The sequence below is a fragment of the Panthera leo genome, chromosome D3, assembly GCF_018350215.1.
Source record: "Panthera leo isolate Ple1 chromosome D3, P.leo_Ple1_pat1.1, whole genome shotgun sequence".
Taxonomy (NCBI): Eukaryota; Metazoa; Chordata; class Mammalia; order Carnivora; family Felidae; genus Panthera; species Panthera leo.
The window spans coordinates 57,247,020-57,272,274 of record NC_056690.1 but is presented as its reverse complement, the minus strand read 5'-3'; the positions used below and the strand labels follow the sequence as shown (position 1 = coordinate 57,272,274).

The following is a 25,255-nucleotide window of genomic DNA, read 5'->3' as shown; positions in this document are numbered from 1 at the left end:
ATCTTTGAGGGCAGAGGGCAGACTCTGTTAGCATAATGGCCCACTGAGGATGTTTGTGACCTAATCACCAGGACCTGTGAACATGTTGTTTTACATGGCAAGAGGTGTTTTGCACATGGGATTAAGGTTACTGACCTTAAAATGGGGAAGTTATTCTGGATAATCTGGGTGGGCCCAGTCTAGTCACATGATTCTTCAAAGCAGAGAACCTTTCCTGGTTGGTCAGAGAGATGAGACAGAAGAAAAAGGAGGACAGATTTGAAGCATGAAAGAGACTCAACCCAAAGTGGTGGCCTTTGAAGATGGAGTAAGGAAGCCTCGAGTCGTGGAATGCAGCAGTGCCTTGTGGGAGCTGGGAATGAGCCTCGGCTGACGGCTAGCAAGAAGGCAGGACACTCAGTCATACAACCTCAAGGAACTGAATTCTGTAACCGATCTGAGTGAGCAGAAAACAGATTCTGCCCTACAGCCTCTACAAAGCCTGTCAACAAGTTGACTTTGGCCTGGTGAGACCTGTTCAGGACTTCTGACCTTCAGAACTTTAAGATAATAAATCTATTGTTTTAAGCCACTAAGCTTGTAGTTTCTTATGGCAGCCATAGAAATCTAATACAGTGTATATTTAGGGGTTCATCCTCTCCACTGATTCCTCTCTGAATTCCTCCCTTCCCTTTCTAGTTCTCCTCATGGCCTCACACTGTTTTCTGTCCTCTTCAAGCCAGTCAGGCTGTGGCTGTCTGCAGTTGGGAGCTGCTCATGGCTTGGAGGTTGCCCTCAGGTAAAAAGCCACAAACTCACAAATCTCAACAATTTCTGTTCATCTTTCAAAACTGCTTTCCTGCCCAATTTCTGTCGTCTTTTGGTCAGTCTCCAAGGCCTTCAAATGCTGCTTTTAAATGTTTTACTCAGCTTTTATAATCATTATCTGCAGGAAGATTAGTCCACCGATACCAAAAGCTAGGACCTCATTATTCTTTTCTGCTGCCTTTTATGTTCACAATTTTCCTTGGAAATAAATTGTTAAAAAAATTAGTTTGTGCAATGTCTTAATTTTTCTCATTCTCACTAATCTGAAGGCTAAAACGGAGTTGCCTTCTCTTAATACGACACTTTAAAAAAAGGAATAAAAGGAAGGTTTTCTAACTTTTGACGGGGGTGGGGGGGTGGAAGGACCCCAACCTTAGCAGCTGGGAGGCCAAGGATCCTCGGTGGCAGGTTTGTTCCAGCACATGCAGTTCCCCACAGTCACCAGCAGGGGGAAATTAGTTTTCTGTTTTCGATGGATCCCGCGCCTCGCCGCTAATTCCCTGGCCACAGGAAAAGGGAAGAGCGCCGGGGAGGTCTGTGTCAGTGTACGGAGGGAACTGGCCTCCAGGGGTCCCTGAACACGCCAAGACCCCGCGAAATAGGGTGTCCGCGTTTCCAGCCGCCGTCTCTTAAGGGGCACACGGATAAGTTGGCCGGACCTCCCCGCTGACCCCGCGGGCAGGGCTGCGGCAGCGCAGAGCCGCCTCCGGAGCCGCCGCAGGCAGCGCGGGCAGGACGCGAACCCAGGTGCGGCCGCGCGGCTCCGCGGTGACCAGGTGAGCCCGCGGTGACCAGGTGAGCCCGCGCCGGGTCTGAGAGTGATCCAGGTGAGTCCGCGCCCGGCTCCCCGGCGGATCCAGGTGAGCCCACGTCCGGCCACTCCAGCGCCTCGGTCAGAGTCGGGTCCAAGGACTCAAGCAGTCCGTGGGCAAAATGGGTTGAAGTGAAGAGCGCGGCCGGCTGGTGATTCAGGGTCCGGGCCTGGGCACAGTTCTGCCTCCCAGGGCTGGGGTCAGGAGATCTGAAAGGACCTTCCACCAAGCGGGTCCGTAGTATTTTAGCCTTGAAAACAAATCATGCAAATGAGATGATGTGTATGGGAGAGGCAGTTGAGTTGTTATTTTATTAGTGCTGAGCATTAATCATTCCCTTGAGGACCTTGGCTAAACTGTTTATTTTGTAACCAGAGGCACAGCCTGGGTCTGTGCCCCTGAGTTTTGAGTAACCGCGTGAGTAAATCATGAGCTGCAGACGGGCAGAAAGCCACCACTTCAGGGGTGCTTTAAGATTGAAAGTCAGCGGATGCTGAAGCAGTGAGAGAGATTGGAAACGGAAAGCAAAGAGCAGAAAGATAAGAAGCAAAGATATGGGAAGTGAAAACAAAACAAAAACCACCTGGAAACAGCCGAGTGGATCCCACAGCTCCGTGAGGCGCGCGGGAGAGCGCGGGAGAGCTGTGCCGGCTGAAATGTGTGGGGACAGGACCCTGAACCCATCCCTGGAGTCAGAGGAGGCCTCTAGTTAGGAATACGTTGGTTAATCACTGGGATTTTAAAAGTTATCACGGCAGGTATAGAAACGGATGCAGCATCCGTTTTTCTTTTGATGCAGCATCAAGTTTTCTTTTGACAAATGATCAAATGGTAAGATATAATCATAAGATATGTAATTGGATTAGTAGATAAATTGCAAGGTGCTGTGTTTTTCTATACCTCGATGAACTTTCAAGGAGGAATCTCTAGAAAAGCATTTAGTGCAAATAATTAGACTTCAGGATTAAAGTGGTAAAAACCAGCACAACAAATTATTCATTACTCTAGCTCTCAATATTGTCTATGGCAGCAGAACTCTAATTACATTTAAATGTATTTCAAGAATGTGTTCATTTGTTTTAGATAGCTAACTACTAGTTTAAAATAGATGAGAATATAAAATATTCCAATACTTTGAAATATATACGAAAGTCAAAGAGAACATTTGCCAAACCCTACATGAAAATGAGTGAAGTAATAACACAGGCAAGTTCAGCTACTTTTCAAAAGACAGGTATTATGCGCGGATGCTGCCATTTCCTCCGCTCTTGTATTTGAGGGCTGAGTGGATATTTGTCATTGCAGACTCCCCTCGGTGTGCCCATCAGGCTTGTAACACCTGAATGGCCTTGCCACTTTTTAGCTTACCAGTCTGAGGGTCTTCCTAGGTTGTTGTTGTTGTTGTTGTTGTTCTTCTTCTTCTTCTTCTTAATCCTATTCTGTTATAAAACTTGCCTTTTGTGATGTTTTTAAAAATTTGAAAGGGGGAAGAAAAGGCAGGTTACTTATCCATGAATCAGATATGGCAATAAAGCCTCGGTTATTGAAGAGGGTTTGTTGACTGGATGGAAGTGAGAAATGGGCGGGGAGGGAGGCTATGGTGATCTTATTTGAACTATTTGAACTTTGCATACTATTTCTTCCTCCACGGTGAGGTGTTCAGAATAGGTACTCTGCTTAGTTTTGGCCGAAAGACTTTTAAAGTATTTTTCTGAGGCAGGGTTTATATGAGGAGCCTCTTAGCACTTTCTCATAAGCTTCCAGGGACTGCATCCTAGTACATGGGAGGCAAGGTACTTGTCACTAAACTATTACCTTAAATCTTGCTTTAGCTCATTTTATATGGCTCTGATGGAACTTAACAATTAAACAGAACATGTACTATTAGTTATTTTTTTTAAACAGGAAATGAGTGTGGGCTATGTGATTCCTTCTGTTGGTGGTTCACATTTGAGCCTATGTCCCCTGGAAGAACCAAATAACTATTGCCTAAGTAAGGTAGAGGTCTGTACTTTATTTATTTATTTACAAATTTACTAATTTTTTTAAATGTGTAGATGCTCTGGAAGTAGGGGCAGCCCTTGGCTGGCATAGCAGCTCCTCTGTCTCACCCGGAACCTAATCTCCTTGCCTCTTTCTGCTGTGCTCAGTGTGTAGCTTCCATCTTCCAAGATGACTGCTGAAGTTCCAGTCATCGCACCCACATTCTAGGCAGGAATGAGGAGGAAAGGGAGAAGGGCAGAAGGTCACCTGGTAGCTGAATAGGATGTAACAACTTCCACTCACATTTTGTGGTAGATTGTCTGCAAAGATAGCTGCCAGTAATTCTTGCTTATGTCACTTTTTCCATCAAGGAGTGAAATTTATTTCTTCTGGAGTGGGGGCTGGCCCTGTGACTTGCTCTGACCAATAGAATGCATTACTAGGCCTTGCTACTTCTGTGTTTGCCCTCTTGGGATCTAGCTGCCATGTAAAGAGGCTTGCACTAGATTACCAAATAATGAACCATGGAGGAGAGATGTAGCCAGTCCCAGCTATTCCAGCATCCTCAGCTGAGGTTTCAGTCATGTGCATGAAGCCATCTGGGATGCGCCAGCCCCAGCTGAGCGCCAGTAGGCACCACATGGAACATAAGAACCACCCAGGTAAGCCCTGCCAACTTACAGAATTGTCAGCGATAATAAATCATTGCTGAATTGGGCTGAAACACAATCAGTTGGCCCCCTGCCTCCAAATGCCAGGATGTCCAAGAAGTGAGGTTCATTAGTGATGTCCTCAGTTGCACTGGACACGGTAGAAGTTTGTACAACATCCCAGCACATCCCCTGGGATGGTTACTCACATCCTTTGGCATTGATGAGATTGGATCACCCACATAAGCTGAGTTCCTATGTTCCGCTTCAGCCCTTTTTCTCTGAAGCTTCTGTGCCTGTACCCCTCAGGTAGCTCCTGAACCATCTCTGTGCACACTGTGAGCTTGCAGCTCCCTGCTGCTGTCAGGTCACCTAGCTCTTGTTCTTAGAGTGGAAACCTTGGATCAGATTATTTTGCAACCAGGCCATGGCAAGGTCATTGCCGTGCTCTGGATTTGCTGCACATCCCTTACCTCTTATCCCTTTCCTAGTCAGGAGAGTGACGTGGTCCTTGAGCTCTGAAGACCCTGGATCAAGTCCTAGCTACACCCCTTGCTGGCTGTGGGAACTTGAGCAGGCTTTCTTGCTTTTTGCCTCAGTTTTCTCATCTGTAAAGTGGAACTAATGGTACCCACTGCATAGGGTTATTGTGAAGATTAAAGATAGAGTGCATGTAAACACATGGTGTGTGGTCAATAAATGATGGCCATGGCAATTACTGTTTTGTTGTAACTTACACAAACAACTGTGAGCTTCCTTTATGGAACTGATGATCTTGAAAAGTTAGCTATCAGTCAAGTGATACTTTCCCATAGATGTCTGTCATAAAATGAGAATTTTTTTTCTCACTGAAAAGATTATTTTCAACCACATTACTACATTTAAAAGCTTCTTTTATGGGAATACGAGCTGGTGCAGCCACTCTGGAAAACAGTATGGAGGTTCCTTAAAAAACTAAAAATAGAACTACCCTACGACCCAGCAATTGCACTACTAGGCATTTATCCAAGGGATACAGGTGTGCTGTTTCGAAGGGACACATGCACCCCTATGTTTATAGCAGCACTATCAGCAATAGCCAAAGTATGGAAAGAGCCCAAATGTCCATCGATAGATGAGTGGATAAAGATGTGGTATATACATACAACGGAGTACTACTCGGCAATCAAAAGGAATGCAGTCTTGCCATTTGCAACTACGTGGGTGGAACTAGAGGGTATTATGCTAAGTGAAATTAGAGAAAGACAAAAATCATATGACTGCACTCATATGAGCACTCTAAGAGACAAAACAGATGAACATAAGGGAAGGGAAATAAAAATAATATAAAAACAGGGAGGGGGACAAAACGGAAGAGACTCACAAATATGGAGAACAAACTGAGGGTTACTGGAGGGGTTGTGGGAGGGGGGATGGGCTAAATGGGTATGGGGCACTAAGGAATCTACTCCAGAAATCATTGTTGCACTATATGCTAACTAATTTGGATGTACATTTAAAAAAAAATTTTTTTTAATAAAATAAAAGCTTCTTTTAAAATACTGCAAATCTTTTTTTCAAAATCATGAATTGAAAGGTACATTGTCTGATAATATACTAAAGATAACCAAAAGTCTTTGTATATCACATACACTTGGTTTCACTCTGTCTGGGGTGAGTGGGGAGGTTGAAAGCATGAGGTGTTCCTCTGCATTCCATGTCACATGGTCCTCCAATGCAGCTTTTGGGTGGGACTTACACTGCTCCCCCTGGGACAGAGGCAACTGAAGAGAAAAACCAGGGACATCTGGGCGCTTTTGAAGACACACTTTTTTTTTTTTTAAATAGAGAGTGTGCATGCATGTGCGCACACAAGCAAATGGGGGAGGGGCAGAGAGAGAGAAAGAGAAAGAATCTTAAGCAGGTGTCACGCCCAGTGTGGAGACTTTATCTCATGACAGTGAGATCATGACCTGAGCTGAAATCAAGATTTGGACGCTTAACCAACTGAGCCATCCAGGCACCCCTTAAAGACACAGTTTCAATTTGTTCTAGGCTGTGCCTTAACCCAATGTACATATGATCTTCCATGCAGGGAGGGTTTAAAATTTTGTGTAAAGTGGATTCTCTCATAATTGCTTATTTAATAGCTACGGGCAGGGATGATACAGTTTGTTGATGCATTTATTGGATATATTTTGTAAGTGTTTATAGTGAGTACAGGTTTGCCATTCTGCTTATGATATATATACCTTTAAAATTACTGCTTCTAGGGGCGCCTGGGTGGCGCAGTCGGTTAAGCGTCCGACTTCAGCCAGGTCACGATCTCGCGGTCCGTGAGTTCGAGCCCCGCGTCAGGCTCTGGGCTGATGGCTCGGAGCCTGGAGCCTGTTTCCGATTCTGTGTCTCCCTCTCTCTCTGCCCCTGCCCCATTCATGCTCTGTCTCTCTCTGTCCCAAAAATAAATAAAAAACGTTGAAAAAAAAAAAATTAAAAAAAAAAAAATTTAAAAAAAAATAAAAATAAAAAAATAAAATTACTGCTTCTATTATATATTACTTCCATGAAGACAAATTCCTCAAAGGGGACTTTTTGCCCTTCCTAGATTGTAAAGCACTATCTAAATGTAGGCATCCCTGTAATTCTTTAAGTTGGACATACCCTAACTTGGTTGTGACATTTCTTTTTGTAACACTGGAGGGCCAGGGGGGTACCACATGTAGAAAATTATGATTGATTTTGTGAGCTCGAGCCTGACACAGGCTTTATAACCACTGGTCAGACTGTACACTCACATCTCTGTGCAGTCTGTTGATAAAGGCAAGGGGGGAAAACGCTTTTCCTAAAACAATTAGTTTTTACTTATTTATAAGCTAATGTACTCTTATCAAGTTCAGACAGGACAAGAGGGTATGAGACCTCCCTCCATCCCCCAGAGGTAGGCAACCACTCCTAAGAGTGTCTTATCCTCCTTCTAGCAATTTTTCTGTACATCAACAAACATGTACTTGCATGGTTTGCTTCTATTTCAACACAAATGGTCACACTGTACGTGTTCTTATGACGTATTTTCTTTACCCATCTCTAGGGCTGGGATGTGTTTCCACTGCAGCATCTATGGCTCCAGTTTATTCTTTTTAGCTGCTCTAAAGCCTCCTCTTGAATGGCAGGACCAGGATCGACCAATCCCATGTGGTCATTTCCAAATAGGCTGTATCTAAAACTAAACACCTCGCTAGATTTTTTCAGAATTATTAAACCAAGTTCTAGTAGACTTTATTGTTGTAAAGCAGTTTTAGATTTACAGCAAAACTGAGCAGAAAGTGCAAAGATTTCCCATATAACCCCTCCCTCCACACATGCCTAGTCTCCCCCATTGTCAATATCCCCAGCAGAGAGTGGGACATTTGTTCATTTGTCGATGAACCTACACTGACACATCATTATCATCAGAAGCTTATAGTTTACATTAGAATTCATTCTTGGTGTTGTATATTCTATGGGTTTTGACAAGTGTAATGCCATGTATCCACCATTATAGTATATACAGAGTAGTTTCACTGCCCTAAAAATCCTCTGTGCTCTGCCCTCCTGCCCATCGCTGATCATTTTATGGTCTTCTTAGTTTTGCCTTTTCCAGAATGTTATATAGCTGGAATCATGCAGTATTTAACCTTTTCAGTTTGGTTTCTTTCATTCAGTAATGTGCATTTAAGTTTCCTCTAGGTCACTTCATGGCTTAATAGTTCATTTTTCTTTTGTGCTGAGTAATATTCCAATGTGGAGAAGTACCATTCACCTACTGAAGGATATCTTGGTTGCCTCCAAGTTTAGGCAATGATGGATAAAGCTGCTATAAACATCCCTGTGCAGGTTTTTGTGTGGGCATAAGTTTTCAACTCATTTGGGAAAATACCAGGGAATGTGATTGGTAGATCATATGGTAAGAGTATATTTAGTTTTGTAAGAAGCTGCCAAACTGTCTTCCAAAGTGGCTGTACCAGTTTGCGTTCCCACCAGCAATGAATGAGAGTTCCTGTTGCTTCACATCCTCACCAGCATTTGGTGTTGTCAGTGTTTTGGATTTCGGCCATTCTAATAAGTATGTAGTGGTATCTCATTGTTGTTTTAATTTTCAATTCCCTAATGACTCATGCTGTTGAGCATCTTTTCATATGCTTATTTGCCACTTTTATATCTGTTTTTGTGAGGTGTCTGTTCAGATCTTTTTGCTTATTTTTAAAATCAGGTTCAGTTTTCTTACTGTTGGGTTTTAAGAGTTCCTTTTAAAACTCTTATATCAGATATATCTTTGGCAAATATTTTCTCCCAGTTTGTGTCTTATTTTCTCGTTCTCTTGACTAGATGTTTTCTGATTACTGGGCAAAAAAATCATGCCCTTGTTGCACTTGTAACAAAGCAAAGATGTATTAACAAAAATGAAATAATCCTCTCTTTCTCTCCAGTTCCATCCTTTGAGGCAACCAATCTGAATAGTTTGGTTTGTAACCTTCTATATCTTTCTCTCTGCTCAAACGTTCATGTATGTGTGTGTGTGTGTGTGTGTGTGTGTGTGTGTAAGTGTATGTGCATTTTTCTTTATATTTCTGTCTAAAAATAAGCTTCTTTATATATATTTATCCATAGCTTTCTTTTTTTTTTTTTTAAAGAAATCTCTGCACCCAATATAGGGCTTTAACTCATGCCCTGAGATCAAGAATAACATATTCTACTAACTGAGCCAACCAGGTGCCCCCATAATTTTCTCGTATACACTTCCTCTAAATAATACATCATTGGTATATTTCTAGGCAAATATGTATACATGTAACCTGTTATTTTTCATGGCTGTGTGATATTCCCTGGTACAGATAATATAATTTAATTAGTTGCTCCTTAATTGTGGATATTTAGGATGTTTCCAATTTTATTTTCCTTTTCTGTTATAAACAATGATATTGCTTTAATTACTGTAGACGAAATCTCCTAAAGTACGACTCATGGGTCAAAGTTGATATGTATTTCTAGTTTTGGTGGATATTGTCAAATTATTTTCCAAAAAGTTGTAATGATTCATACTCCCACCAGCAATGTATGGAGTGTGCATTTCCTCACATTCTCACCAGTGCTGGCTATCTTTAAAACATTTACCCATCTATTAGTATTGTTTTAATTTGTTTTCACAACTAGTGGTCTAGTGGTGTTAGGCATCTTTTTGTAGGCATGTGTGTTGGTTGTTTATATCTTTGCCCATGTGTCTACTAGGTTTAAATGTGGTAGCCTTTTGATTTATTTTTATTTTTATTTTTATTTTTGTTTTTATTTTTATTTTAGAAGGAGAGGAAGCACAAGCAGGGGAGGGGAGAGAAAGAGAGAATCCACACTCAGCGTGGAGCCTGCCACGGGGCTTGATCCCCTTACCTTGGGATCACAACCTGAGCCAAAATCAAGAATTGGACGTTTAAGTGACTGAGCCACCCAGGCGCCCCAAATGTGGTAGCGTTTTAAAGGCTGGAGTAGGACCCAGCAGACCGAGTAGTCAGGACAGGCACCAGCTTTCTGGCAGACGGGGGGTAGGGTTCCGTCCTCTGGGCAGCTGCCATCATCACAGTAGGATGGTGATGCCCACCAGTGATGCATCTCCCTCACCCATCTGTGTGTCCACTCTGCAAGTGGCATTGCCGAAACAAGACTAGTGTCGCACCGTAAGCTGTGTGTGTGTCTGTTTGCCATCTTTGTGGACTCTGAGCTTACTCAACTTTGATCCTCAATACCTAGTACAGTGCTTGGTGCATAATTAGGCCTCCAAAGTGTTGGCTCATTGAATGAATAAAAGTGTCTGCATGAGCTGGCAGGCCTCAGGTGGTGGTGGTTGTGGTGTGTGTGTGAATGTCAGACATTAAGGCTGGCCCTTGGGTAGGAGCTGCTGTCAGAAAGCTCAGCCTGGGTGTGGAGGAGAGATGTGTGTGCCCAGCAGGCAGGAGCCCCTTGTTTTCTGCTTTACCTACTTCCCTCAGGGGCTTCTCTGCTGTTCCCTCTCTCTGCAACTTTAGTTAGGAGTCTTTCTCCTTTCCTGGGAACTTCCTTCGACCCACAGCTTGAAGGGCCTTTCCACACCAGGGCAAGGAGATTATGTTAGATGAAGTGAATTATTTCCCAGAATATTCCTCCCAGGGAATGTGATTATACACACTAACCATTGGCTCGTGTGTAGTTTGAAAGGAACTGGCTGAACCCCATAGACAGAGCTCAGAAAAATCATGACCAGCTATTAATGATTAAAGGAACTAAGTGTAGGAGGAGGGAGGGGTAGGGAAATGCAAGGTGAATGGGGTGGGGATAGGGAAAAGAAAAGAAATTGAATGGACAAAAAAAGCCATTTTGTTTATTAGTTTTCTTCCATGCATTCATATAACAGATTTTAGACAGGTTTAGGATTCACAAGTTTAGGATTTTTGGTATGAGGCAGGGTTTTTATTTTTATTTTTTTATTTTTAAAAATTTACATCCAAGTTAGTTAGTATATAGTGCAGTGATTTCAGGAGTCTACTCCTGAATCAGTCCACTGATTCATCCCCTACACCCGGTGCTCATCCCAGCAAGTGTCCTCTCTAATACCTCTTGCCTATTTAGCTCATCCCCCCACCCACAATCCCTCTAGCAACCCTCAGTTTGTTCTCTGTATTTAAGAGTCTCTTACGTTTTGTCCTCCTCCCTATTTTTATATTGTTTTTGCTTCCCTTTCCTATGTTCATCTGTTTTATATCTTAAATTCTACATATGAGTGAAGTCATATGATATTTGTCTTTCTCTAATTTCACTTAACATAATATCCTCCAGTTTCATTCATGGTGTTGCAAATGGCAGGATTTCATTCTTTTGGATTGCTGAGTAATATTCCATTATATATATATATATATATATATATATATATATATATATATATACACACATACATACACATATATAATGGAATGTTAATATATATACCACATCTTCTTTATCCATTCATCCATGGATGGACATTTGGGCTCTTTCCATACTTTGGCTAATGTCAATAGTGCTGCTATAAACATGGGGGTGCATGTGCCCCTTCAAAACAGGACACCTGTATCCTTTGGATAAATAGGTAGGTGGCAGTTTTAATAAGAAAGGGAACTTACACATGAGGCTTGTCTTGGATGGCTACAAGATGAGTAGATCTCTACACCCGCCTACAAGAATCTTAAAAGTTGACATAGAGGCCTTAACAAGATGCAGTCAGGTATACTGTCTGGATGGTCTCAGTAACACATTGCTCTCTCAAGTCTGGATTCACAACTTTTTTGAGGTCAACAAGTTCTCTGAGTATCTGGAGAAAACTACTGCCATCTTCTCTCACAAAAGCACAGGTTATATGCACAAAAGTCTTGTGTGTAATTTGGGGAGACTTCAGCAACCTCCTGAGACCTCTAAGTACCTTGGTTCTTTGCTGGTAGTCTCGGAGGAGGACAGATCTCCTGGAGGCAGCTGACTTCTTAAAGGACTATTACCACATTATAATTACTTTTACCCCCCAAAAGCTAATTACAGCACCCACAAAGCATTAGAATTTACTTAGTAGGACCGAGTAGGACCGAGTAAGGAGACGGGATAGAAAACGTCTGTTGCCAAAAGGACATGAATGCCAGGTGAAGATTAAAAAAGCCTCATAAGAAAGATAAAAGGCATAGTTTTCACTTTGAACTTGAAAAACATCCACTCTGCACAGAAGCAAGTAGCCAAAGTTAAATGCGACAAAAACAAACAACAGAGTTCAGAGCCAAAATCATAGGCATTTAGAGCTGTGGGGACTTTTTAGAAGGTGCATAATGCATTTACCCTCAGGGCATATTTATACATTTATTGCATAATTTTGTCATGTTTTCCTGTTCTAAACCTAAATGTTTTCTTTATCATCATTTAATAGGAAAAGGCCATGCCAGGGGCCGAGATGCCCCCATGTGACTCTGGGCAAGGCAGGACCAGTGATGCGAGGAGGCCTGGAAAGGAAGCCAGGAAGTGGAGGGAGGGTCTACCTCTCCATGGAGGGGCCAAGATTTCCATCCTGATGTTTTCAAAGGGTCCTCACCCTTTCAGGCATTGCTTGTGAGTGCAAATCTCACAGAGGTCATTTCCCTAGGATTTGCTGATTTCCTTTTCTCAATTGTCAGCAGCACATTGACTATCGTGGGACTTTGAACGTGAGTTATTCTGAATTAATAAATGCCAGCCCTTTACATCCACATGTCCTGTCTTTGAAAAGAAAGCATTCCGAAAACATAACACATGCTCTGACCTTACTCAACTGAACAGACTGTTTTGTTTGGGGAGCATGGGGAGAGAGCCTAGGACCACCAGTGGCTAACGCCCTGGGAGGGAGCACACTCGGGCTCACAAGAGTTCCCGGTATTGGCTGGTTGGCTTCCTCACAGAAGCGCAAAGGACAATGTGGGGCTGCAGACCTGGAGGCGGTTGAATGAGGCCGCTTTCTTCAAAATTAATGAGTTATGAGCAGAAGTAGTCTTTTCCCACAATGCACAATGCTTTCTTAACTGCTGGAAAAGCTCTACCTTTTTCTTTCTCTACCATCAGCCTGTCCTTTGACTTTCCGGTGGTATCCCAGATGTTGTCTACTGTTAATGCATCTCTAGCGCAGTGCAATTCTTCAACCCTTCTACCTCAGTGATATTGATGTTGCTAAAATATGCAGGAGATGCATCCCTCGCTGTCTTCAGGTTTTAGCCAAAGCCCACCTTCTGAGCTGAGTGCACTTTTGCCAGCATAATAGTACACGACAGCTCCTCTGTAGTTTCCTTGATATTTTACTGTTTCACTGAATTCCAAGCAGAGGAACTATTTGAAAATTAGAGCTTTAGTATTCCGAGGCTGAAAGCCTTGGTGAGTGCTTGCCAGTCATTAAGCTGTTGTCTCTTGGCCGCAAACCCGTCTTTCTCTGCTCTGGGCGACTGGGCTGGGGCTTTGCAAACCTCAAACCCCCCACCCCCACCCCACCAAACTGACACCCAGTTAGGTTCTGTCAGGAGGGAGCGCTCAATAGAAGCTATGAGGCTGCAGGAGGAAGGGACTTTCTCTGCCCACCTTCTCCCGGCTTGTGGGTTCCTGTGAATACCACTCCAATAACGGTTCCCCACCCTGGTGGTGACAGTTCCTCCCAGGAAGCAAATGGATCCTATTTGATCCTATTTGTAGTTTTTCCAACATTTCCAACATTTCCAAAGCCAGATTCACACTACTTTGAGAGGCTGTAGCACCAGCTACCCAGTGCCCCCTCCTAGTGATCTGAGTTCCAGGCACATGAAGCCTCAGTCCAAGCTCAGACACCTCAGCACCCACCAGTCAGTGCCCCCTCCTCAGGGCTCTGGGTCCCAGGTCTGGATCTCATCTTTCTCACTAGCTCTGAAACACCAGCGTCTGTGGAAGGAGCTTGCTCTCTTGTGTCTGAGAAAACTAGCCTTCTGTTGCTGGAGAACTTTCTTGTGAATTGTCTCATGAAATGAAATTCTTTTTTTTTTTTTTTTTTTAGTTCATTTGTTTTGAGAGAGAGAGAGAGAGAGAGAGAGCGTGTGCACACAGGCAGGGGAGGGGCAGAGAGAGAGGAAGACAGAGAATCCCAGGCATGCTCTGCACCACAGCGATGAGCCTGACACAGGGCTTGATCTCACGAGCTGTGAGACCATGGCCTGAGCTGAAACCAAGAGTCGGACGCCCAACTGACTGAGCCACCCAGGTGCCCCATGAAATGAAATTCTGTAATAGCATTTTATTTTCTGAATAATGTCAGAAGCTGAACCGTTAAGAATGATGGTAGGAAAAAAAAAATAACTCTGGACTCTCCTTGCTCAAGGGGAGCCATACATTTTGTCTAGAGATAGATTCATTTGCTGTCCTCAGGCAAACCCCTGGTTCTGTAGTGACCATTGGATACAGTTGCATAGATACAATGCGATCATGAAAGGTCTCTTTCTCAGCACATTGGCTCACATTTTGCAAACAGCTGGTAAAAATTGAGTGCTTGGAGAAGATTAGATTTATTTCCAGGCACTAAAGGTTCTTCTTCCTTTTTTTTTTTTTTTTTTTTTTTTTTTTGATGCATGCCTGTAGCATTAGGGTACGCAAAGGGAGTCAACATGTCCTTTTTTTTTTTAGTGCTTCAAATCAGAAGCACGTGCTTCACTTACGAGGAAACTGGCAAGCAATAAGACCTATTTCATCAGCCTTGTCCAACTGCCCAAGAGAAAGAGTACTTTGAAGTCCATTTATCTGAGAATTCCACATGTTGTCCAACAACTCCATGGTCTGATGATTCCTGTCGTGATTCACTTTGAAATGGGCAAGTCCCCCTTCAGAAAATATATCAGTCAGTCAGACGTATTTGGTTATTGAAGTCTTTTGCCTTTGGCTGGCCACCGAACCCCTCTTTCCCTGAACCCCTCTTTCTCCTCTGTAACCTGTTTCTTCAGAGCAGGGCAGTGGTGGATGGCTTTAACAATAAAAGTCTGAACCTGCTAAGAATTTGACGAGCTGTCCTTTCTGAGCTATGATGTCCTGTATGCTGATGCCTTTTCTTGGTTAAGCTTGCTTTTGAGCAGACCTGAGACAAGAGCTTTGCTTCAGGCAGGTTCTTTGAAGGTAATTCCAGGAGAGGGGAGAGTCAGTGGGGGGGGGGGGGCAGGGGGAGAAGGCGAATATGAGTGGAGACTGTCTCTCTGTCAGGACCTGCAGGAAGCATACAGAAGCTTCTTACAGCCCTCAAGCTGTTGCATTGCTCGTGGAGCATTTCTCCTCTGGCTTCCGTGGCCCGTGGGTTGTAGGCTACCCAGGGCTCTCCTCTGCCTTATACTCTGGGCCATGAGTAGAGTGGGATAGTGTAGGAACACGGAAAAGTGTAGCACAAGCTGGAGGGGCTGTCACAGTTCACACAGAGCTGTCCCTTACAGCTCGGCTCCAATTAGAGTGGATGGATGGGATGGACGTGGTCACCAGAGGTGAGCAGCTGGCTTTGTAGCCAGACCATCTCACATCAGACCTTTAGCTCCATCACTGATTAGCCATGAAGTTTTGCTCAAAAAACCAAACATCAGTTTCCTCGTGCGATATTATCATTTTAATAGGGATAATAGTCCTTTACCTCATGGAGTATTGTGCTCGGTAAAAGTTAGGTATGGTTATCCAGCCACAGTCTCCTAGTCCAAATTGTGTCCAGAGCTCAAGCACAACTTCTCTGTGCTTCCATAATTCTCCAGGAAAACGTGGAACCTTGTGTCAGCATATAAAGTACGCATTCTCTCTCCTGCCACATACATCAGGGTCTTGCAGATTAGCGCCCCTCCAAGAACTGCCACATGGGCTCCCTTCTCCTTTGACATCTCTCTGCTTCTCTGCCTTCCTGACCTGTCCGTCCTCTGGGTGCAGAGGCCCTCATTGCGCCTTCCTGTTTCTGGCTGGAACCCTGTGGGGCTGGTGTCATATTGTGCTTTCTTTAAAAAAAAAAAAATTCACTGCATCTTACTGTATTTTCTTGTAAGTGCTAATATAAACATTTTAATGCTGCCAGTACTTAGATTAATGTTGACACTTTGACCCTCTAATACGGATAAGCTGAAGTGGTTTGGCTAATGTCAGGGGCCTAAACTTCCTAAATTGCCAACAACCACTGCAGAACTTACTGCTGGAAAAAATGTCTATCTTCTGGCAAAAAGGGATGCTTTTCTTTCTCAGATAATAAGAATTATGTAAAATTAAGCTGTTGTGTTGTGGCGTTTGTTTGTTTGTTTGTTTTACCTTGGCTGCCAGGATGCTCTGAACTAAACTGTATGTTTCTATATAATGATTGTACTTCATTGCTGTTTTCTGATGTATCCATTTTCCCCCTGGATATTTAATTCTTCTTTTAATTGTCCCAATATATTGATTTTTTTTTAAATTATAAGCTTATTCAAATCCTCAAATTCAAACACTGTAGAAGCAGTGTTTAAGTGGAAAACAGTGCATGAATTACTGGATGTGTCATTGATCCATGAAAATATAGTTACGGTCGGTTGGTTGTTAGGTCTTTCTGAGTATAGTGCCTTTCAAAGTCAGAATTCCTAAAGCCTGTTACACAAGATGTTGGCAGTCTCCATTTTATTAAATTGTTTAGTAATTCAGAAGACATGGTGTTTTAGTTAGGATGTTTTGATTACAGGTTACTGAAAATCCCATTTAATGCACAGACTTGGAAGTCCTGGGTGGCTCAGTTGGTCCAACTTTGGCTCAGGTCATGATCTTACAGTTCGTGAGTTCAAGCACCACATCACGCTCTGTGCTGACAACTCAAAGTCTGGAGCCTGCTTTGGATTCTGTGTCTTCCTCTCTCTCTCTCTCTCTCTCTCCCCCTCCCCCAACTTGTGCTGTCTGTCTGACTCTCTCTCTCTCTGTCAAAATAAATAAATAAATAAATAAACATTTTAAAAATTATTTAAAAAAATAGTGCACAGAGTTGAATCAGAGGAGATCCGTGGGGATTTGTCACCCAAGTGCCCGATGAGCTCCAAGAGTGGTTTGATCAGGGTTCTGCATCTGGCTTTATTTCTCTTGGTTTCTCCTAGCTGAGCTCTCCTCTGTGTTGGCTTTTCTTGAGACTGACTTCCTCCTGGCAAGGTGGGCACTACCAGCTCCCTCCGATGAAGGCCCTTCACTCAATGAAGTGCTTCACTCAGTGGGAGCCATACTCTGTGGGAGCCCATCCCTGAACCAGACGCCACAGCCAGAGGAACGGGAGTGCTTTGTCTGAGCTGGACTCATCAGGTGCTGACTGCCTCTGTGACTCCACACAGTCCCCAGGTGCCGCACTGCCCCTAGGTGCCACGCAGTCCCCAGGTGCCACGCAGACCCCAGGTGCCGCACAGTCCCCAGGTGGCTGGGGGGACGGCGGTGCGTTGAAATGCCATCTCCATCTAATAGGGCAAATGAAAAGAGAACATGGAAGGACTTTGACCCACCACGAGGAGACCTACTATAAAACTGTGTGTATTTGCTTTATTTGCCATGGACAGTGCCAGATTGTGTCTTGAGAGGCCTTGTAAGTCCTATCAAAACATTCACTTTTTTGTTGGTCTCCAGAAAGAATTTGCCTTGTGATGCCTTGAATGGGGCAGGTGGAAAGCTTCCTGCAGCTATATTCCTTATCTGTCACATTTTTCCACCAGACATTTGCAATTTTTTAGAGACCACCAACCAATGGGCAACTGATCTGAGATTTGAGTTTTAGTACATCAGAGAAGGAGGGGTGGACTCCCATGCCCAGAAGGCACACTTGTGCTTGGCTCAGTGTTTCCACTAAATGCTTTACACCAGAAAAATCCTTAAAGGAGATGAATATACTTCTGCAAAGAGCACTCAGAAAGAGTGCTCTAGACACTTTTTTGTCCTGTTACTTACCCAAGGAATGTTCCAATTCTTTTAAGAAAATAACCCCTTGCAGCCACTCTGGAAAACAGTATCGAGCTTCCTCAAAAAGTTAAAAATAGAACTACCCTATGACCCAGCAATTGCACTACTAGGCATTTATCCAAGGGATACAAGGGTGCTGTTTCGAAGGGACACATGCACCCCCATGTTTATAGCAGCACTATCAACAATAGCCAAAGTATGGAAAGAGCCCAAATGTCCATCGATGGATGAATGGATAAAGAAGATGTGGTATATATATACAATGGAGTATTACTTGGCAACAAAAAAGAATGAAATCTTGCCATTTGCAACACCGTAGATGGAACTAGAGAGTATTATGCTAAGCGAAATTAGTCAGAGAAAGACAGATATCATATAACTTCACTCATATTTGGAATTTAAGATACAAAACAGATGCATAAGGGAAGGGAAGCAAAAATAATATAAAAACAGGGAGGGGGACAAAACATAAGAGATTCTTAAATATAGAGAGCAAACTGAGGGTTGCTGGAGGGGTTGTGGTTGGGGGGATGGGCTAATCGCGTAAGGGGCATTAAGGAAGACACTTGTTGGGATGAGCACTGGGTGTTATATATAGGGGATGAATCACTGGGATCTACTCCTGAAATCATTATTGCACTATATGCTAAATAACTTGGATGTAAATTAAAAAAGAAAAAAAAAGAATCTTTTTCTTAAATAAACTTAAAAACAAAGTCGGGGGTGGGGACTGGATGGCTCAGTCAGTTAAGTCTCTGACTCTTGGTTTCAGCTCAGGTCCTGATCTCATGGTTTCATGAGTTCAAGCCCTGCGTCAGGGATTTTCTCTCTCTCCCTGTCTCTCAGCCCTTCCCCAACTCATGCTGTCTCTGCCTTAAAATAAATAAATGAACTTAAAAAAAAAAAAAAGAACCCTTCCCCCCCCGCCCAGTTCCTATATTTTCCTATATCTAGTTATAATTTATGTCTGCAGGAATCATTTATGTTTTTTAAGTTAATTTATTTATTTTGAGAGAGCGTGACCTGGGAGGGGTAGAGAGAGAGGGAGAGAGAGAATCCCAAGCAGGCTCTGCGCCATCAGCGCATAGCCCGACGTGGGGCTCGATCCCACAAACTGTGAGATCATGACCTGAGCCTAAATCAAGAGCCAGATGCTCAACCGACTGAGCCACCCAGGCGCCCTGCAGGAAGCATTTAATAGAGGGCTCTCAGAATTGATGGAAAAGAAGAAGCCCTGTAAGTGTACCTGCACGTGCGAGTGCACACACATATACCCGCACACACATCGACTGCTTTCTTTACCTCTGGCACATTTTTCACTGATGGACTAGTCCTAGGAAATGGCCTCTGTCAGATGCCTTTTCTTAGAGCATCTTTGGTTTGGCACAGGTTCCTTTGCAGAGCTGTGGCGTGGCTGTATTCCACAGCCTAGGCAGCGTCGGGCTTGTGAGTGAATGACCCAGGGTGGAAGAATGGTATATTTGCTGGATGGGGCTGTAACATGCCTCAGGAGACAATCTTTGCCATTTCTTCTTCTTCTTTTTTTTTAATGTGTATTTATTTTTGAGAGAGACAGAGACAGAGACAGTGCACGAGCGGGGAAGGGGCAGAGAGAGAGAGAGTGAGACACAGAAGCCAAAGCAGGCTCCGAGCTGAAAGCACAGAGAACCAATGTGGTGCTTAAACTCACAAACTGCGAGATCATGACCTGAACTGAAGTTAGACACCTAACCCACTGAGCCCCCCAGGCACCCCAAGTAATCTTGGCCATGTCTGAACCCTGACTCGGATGTCCCGAGAGCTTGTCCTCTGCTGAGTGAGGCCAGGGTGCCTGCATCTCACCAGGGCTTGGAGTGAAGTACAAACCTTGGTGGCTCTGTCCTCAGTGAGGAAAACCAGGCCAAGGTTCCCTGAGGTTTTCTTCGTAACAGGAAAGAGGCTGTGTATTCCAGGTGTTGTTGCTGTCGTTTCGGTAATTAGGGTCAACTGCTGAACACCTTTCCCTACTTGCCTTCACTTCTACCTAAAAAGGCAGGAATGAAGAAATCAAAAAGACCGTATGTTGAATCCACTGTGTCTTTGGTGATGGTACAAGACAGCCTAGTGAACCAGGACTGATCCTTGCTCTGGGAAACATTGCTATCTGCCCACACCAATGAATGTGAATCCCCACCCGACTGGAGCCAACGGTGGAGGTGTGTGCGGGTGGCCGTAGGGGTGCCAAGGAGGACAGAGGGAAGATAGGTCGGGGCCGGAGAACCAGACCAGCTAGAGGGCTCACCCTCAAGGGAGTGGTTAGCCATTCAAACTACAAGGTTCCAAAGATTGTGGGTAGCTCTGGAGGGATCTGGCAGGGACATGAACTGAGTCTACGTGGAAGTTCCTGTTCTTGGGGCTCAGCCTGCTGATCAGGGCCTGGAGGCAGAGGCCCCATCATGTGAATGTTGTAAAGACTGGGATTTCTAGAGACACCCTCAGGTAGGGTCTGGGAGAACAAGTTCAAACTTACCACAAGCTTCTTTAGCAAAAAGTCTGGAAGATAACTCAAGGGCTCTGGAAGACATCCCCAGCTCCACCTGCCAGGGATTAAACTGGGAATGTGGGAATACCGGTCCCTGAACCCTGGCTGGGCCCAGCAGCCTCCAGAATTGCTTTCACTTAATTGCAGTCTCAAGGTCGGGCCATCACCCTGATGTGGATGAGGACATTCCCTATGTGACACAGTCTTTGCTTTATGGGCACCCTCAGGAGAAATGTGACCTACTTGAAGAACTGGCACTTCTCAGCATGAGACTTATTTTTATCTTAAGGACACTGTGAACCAAGGAAGCTTCTCTCAGTGCTGGAAGTTTCTTAAAGTCAGGTGAGAGTATTAAACCTGTTTATAGGGCTTTAAAGTAAGCATTTTCATATTTACTAATTCCTGGCTCCATTCTATCTATATTTTTATCCTTGCTTCATTCCTTCCTTTTGACCTGCTTTTTGCTTAAGTTGCCCTCTTGTATTTTATGCATCCTTTTATTCCCCTTCCAGGGGTGTGCTAGAGCCTTTGAGGTTGTTAAACACTCTATTCAGGAATTTTATGAGCCCCTGGTTAAACAGTTGAGGGCTTGAAATCAACCATGGTGGGAGTATTTACACCACAGACATAGGCAGACACTACAAAATCGTTTCTTTTTTTTCTTACAGAAAACTAGTTTACCAGCATATCACTGTCTCTCTCTTATCTAGAAAAGGTAGAGTCTTAATAAATATGTTTTTAAAAGTACTAGTTCTAAAAGTATTATGAAATAGCTATGTTATTTAAATATTATGTGTGTGTGTGTGTGTGTGTGTGTGTGTGTGTGTGTTTTAAGTAAACTCTACCCCTAATGTGGGGCTGGAGCTCACAACCCCAAATCAAGAGTCATATGCCCTATGGTCTAAGCCAGTGAGGCACCCATTATATGTGTTTTTATTTTTTATTTTTATTTTTCAAAGTTTTTATTGTATTTATTCTGAAGAAAGAAGAAGGGAGTGCATGTGCGTGCGTGCACACACACACACACACACACACGCAGGGGGGCAGAGAGAGAGAGAGAGAGAGAGAGAGAGAGGAGAGAGAGAGAGAATTCCAAGCAGGCTCCAAACTGTCATGCTATCAGCGCAGAGCCCAATAAGAGCCCAACGCAGGGCTCAGACTCACCAATGCGAGATCATGACCTGAGCTGAAATCAACAGTCAGCTGCTTAACTAACTGGACCACCCAGGTGCCCGCCCCCCTCCCCCCTTAAATCTTAGGAACAGTGGCCCTGTTTTGGGGTCCAAAAATGTTTCAAGTATAAATAAATTTATGAGATTGCTTTTTATTGATGGCAAGGGAGAAATGGGATTCATCCAAAATGTGCCTTCTAGTCAACTTGGCTATCATGCAGCTGTTCTAAAAAGGAGGATCTTTATGTATGTGGATGTGCTGAAAGCTGTTTACGTTTCTGTTTATCACATTTTAAGTTATACCCTGGTGGAGCTAAGATTTTGGTAAATCTAGCAGTATTAGAAGCAAGTTGATATCCCATTCAAAGTGTGATGGTTGCTAAGGGACCATTCAATGCAAATTAGAAGTAATAATAGCTCTGGTTTAAAAGGGCAGAGAATTAGGACAGGGAGGGGAAAATGACTCCCTACAGAAGACGAGAGTTTTGCGGTGACAAATGTGGATGCCTGACACACAACACTTTCTGCTCTGTCCTGTGATAGAGAGGCAAGGAGGAATGGGGACAGCACAGGGACAAGGATAGCTACAGTGACTCCTGGCAGGGGCTTCCCTTGGAATAAGCGCAAATAGCTACAGAAAGCATGTTTGTTATCCAGAGTTGGCAGCTCAGCAATTGCAAACTTCGGCAACAGCACGAAAGAGAAGAGGAAAAAAAAATCTCTGGCAGTAAAATTGTAACTCCTGGGCCACAAACAACCACACCAAAGGCTGCTGGAAAGTGCCCCAAACCTGAAGATCCCCCAAAGGCATTGCAATGAGCAGGTTCATTGACCGTGGAAGAGCTAGCAAAGACTGCGCTTTTACTGCCAGGCGCAGGCCTGCACTAAAAGACTCTTCCCTCCTATTAACCCATTCAGCGCCCACAATGGACAAAGAAACTGATGCACAGATGGGTGAAGTCCCTGCCTGAGATGCTCCGTGAATAAGAGGAGGAGCCAGGATTTGAGTCTGTGTTCTCAACTGCCCAGATGGAACAAAGAAGGATGTGGATGGTGGTGGTCTGAGATGGCAGTGTGCAGGGCATGGTGAAGAGTGAGGACGTGAGGAGCCTGAGAACAGTAAACGAGAGAGGCCAATGGCAGATCGAGGGGTGGGGCTGAGATGGCACAGTTCAGGAGGTCTATAGCCAGAACCAGAGGAAGACAAAACCTACCTCCCAAACCTAGACAATCTGCTATCCCCTGGCCAAATAGCACCACATCCTGAGGCCATCTCTGAGCCCTCGTGCTGTTAAAGGCCACCAGAGGTGTGGCCTTTGAGGTTTTGGGGCAGTTAGTGAAAGGGCCAGCCAAGGCTTGCTGTCTTCCCTTTAGTAGTTCGGTGTTGAGAGAGAGAGAGCCCAGGCAGTTTCTAGAGGGGACCATGCTGAGCTAGCTGCATGTCGGGAGTAGTGACCTATAATCCACGGGGTGGACTGTCATCACACAGGGGACCCTGCTGGGCAGGGCATTGGGACAGAGATTCAAAGCTCCTGAGATAGTCAGGAGCAAACCCAAAACTGGGCTGAACCTTAAGGGAGAACATGGGAATCTCCATGTTATTGGAACGGAGTGAGCACCACAAAGTGGTCGGATGAGCACAGCCTTGCTTCCTCCTCGTGAACGCCATCTATTTATCCCTGAAGACCACTACCCTTATCAAAGAGTACCGGACACCATGCTCTTTCTGATGCCGGCAGGCCAGGTCCAAGGACCCAGAGGGGGTCACAGGACCAGCCAGGAGGGTCCTTAGCTTCACAAAGAATGGAAATCAAACATGAGCCAGCAGGAAGTGAGAGCAGAGTTTATGGAAGATATGGAGCAGATACAGATGGGGCTTCAGGGAGATTCAGGAAAGGAGCGTGAGTCTTGTCTTTGTTCAGGGTCTTGGGTTTTTACTGAGGATGGTGCCTGGTGTACATGTCCTCTCGGGCACGTTCTAACCTCTAACCGGTTAGAACAAAGACAGGGGCCCATGTGTCATTCCCTGGAGTCAGGGTGCCTTGGCGTGGAGACGTCTAGCTCCGGTGGTCTGGAATATTCCTATGATAACATTGGTCATTCTCACCTGGTCCTTCCTTCGATGTTATCTATCCTAGAGAAATCATTAACTCCTCATCCCACTTACAAGGAGGACATACACTATTTACGTGCAAGGCATGTGTAAAGTTGGGGGGGGTGCAGGTCGTAGCAAGAAAAGGAGCAAAAGGCAGATATTTATGGAGTCCTTCAGTTTCTCTGCGTCATTACTAGCTGAGAAAATCTTTGTGGATTACTGGTCAAGTAATTATAGATTAAACCACCACACAAACACGCCAGGGGCTAGACCTTGTTTTGTTTGAGGAGCTCTTGCAGCTCATTTTAGACAGAGCCCTGACTTCTGCCGAGTGACCCTGGTGTTTCCAGCAGCACTGAAGATAGGCTCTGGCTCTGGAGGAAGTGAGCTGGAGGTCACTGGCCTCCCCTCTGAGCCACCTCCTCCTACAGGACCCAGGTCTTCACAGAAAAGTTTGCTCCCTCTGTTTATTTTATTTTTGTAACTTACTTATTTTTAAATATTTTTTTTGAAAGAGAACTTTTTATTATTTTTATGTACAGAAAATTCAACAGCATCCACTTAGCCCAGTTGGGTGGCCAGTTCTTTTTGCCTTTTCCAGCTTGGCAATGCGAGCCACTGACTTAGGACCCAGGACGTTGTCTCTCTGGTGGCTGGTGGTGGTAGATCTCATCATATTTGTCACTGTAATTGGTTCTGATGGCTTCCACCAGTTTAGCCAGAATTCCTTTGTCTTCCAAGTTAATCTGTGTGACAACGGTGCAGGGCTTCCTGTGGACCAGATGCCCCAGCCTGGCCTTCCCCTTGATGATGCCACAGGGAACCACCACCATTTTTTTTTTTAATGTTTCTTTATTTTTGAGAGATAGAGCACCAGCAGGGGAGGAGCAGAGGGGGGGGGGGGACAGAGGATCCAAAATGGGCTCCGCACTGACAGTGGTGAGCCTGACGCAGGGCTCAAACTCACAGTTCGTGAGACCATGACCTGAGCTGAAGTCAGACGCTCAACTGACTGAGCCACCCAGCTGCCCCAAGGGAACCTCCATCTTACGACACAGGGCAGGCAGGAAGACAACCAGTTCAATGGGATCCACATCATATACAATCATTACCAGCTGAGCCTTCGTATTTCCCACCAAGGTGGTGACAGTATTGACTCCAGCTTGAAGGACAGGCAGCCTTTTAGTGGGGACATCCCCTTTGCTGGCAGCTTTCATCTCAGCCCGGGCCAACGATCTCTGCTTCTCTCGCTTTGTCTCTGGTCTGTATCTGTGGGCCAGCTTAAGCAGTTGAGTAGCTGTTTGGTGGTCCAAAGCCTGGGTGAACTGGTTAATTACGGGAGGCACTTTTCGACATTTATAGAGAATAGTCCTTTGCCACTGCAGCCCGTGGCATTTGACAAAGCTGGTGAGGCCCTTTTGGGCTGGATGTCCTGTCTGATGCCAAAATTCTTGGGCCTTCTCTCAAACAGGGGAGTGACCAGCTTCTTGGCCTCTTGCTTCTTCACAACAGCAGAGGCCAGGGCCACCTTCTTCCCCTTGGTCTTCTTTCCTTTCAGCATCTTGGATGGCTAGAGGAGAGAGAAAAGAAAAGAGAATTGTAGGTAATATCAAGATTATGTATTTATTTATTTACTTACTTATTTATTGTTAATTTTTTTAACATTTATTTTTGAGAGAGACAGAGAGAACATGAGCAGGGGAGAGGCAGAGAGAGAGGGAGACACAGAAACCAAAGCAGGCTCCAGGCTCTGAGCTGTCAGC

At 44.5% G+C, this 25,255-nt stretch overlaps 1 protein-coding gene across 1 annotated transcript; it reads right to left on the bottom strand.

Moving 5' to 3' along the window:
• Positions 1-16,967: 16,967 nt before the first annotated feature.
• Positions 16,968-25,053, bottom strand: LOC122203128 (60S ribosomal protein L7a-like). Its single transcript, XM_042909688.1, is given in 6 exon segments — positions 16,968-17,208; positions 23,107-23,189; positions 24,085-24,156; positions 24,158-24,311; positions 24,525-24,906; positions 24,909-25,053. Coding segments are annotated over 6 exon segments (1,077 nt in total).
• Positions 25,054-25,255: the final 202 nt, after the last annotated feature.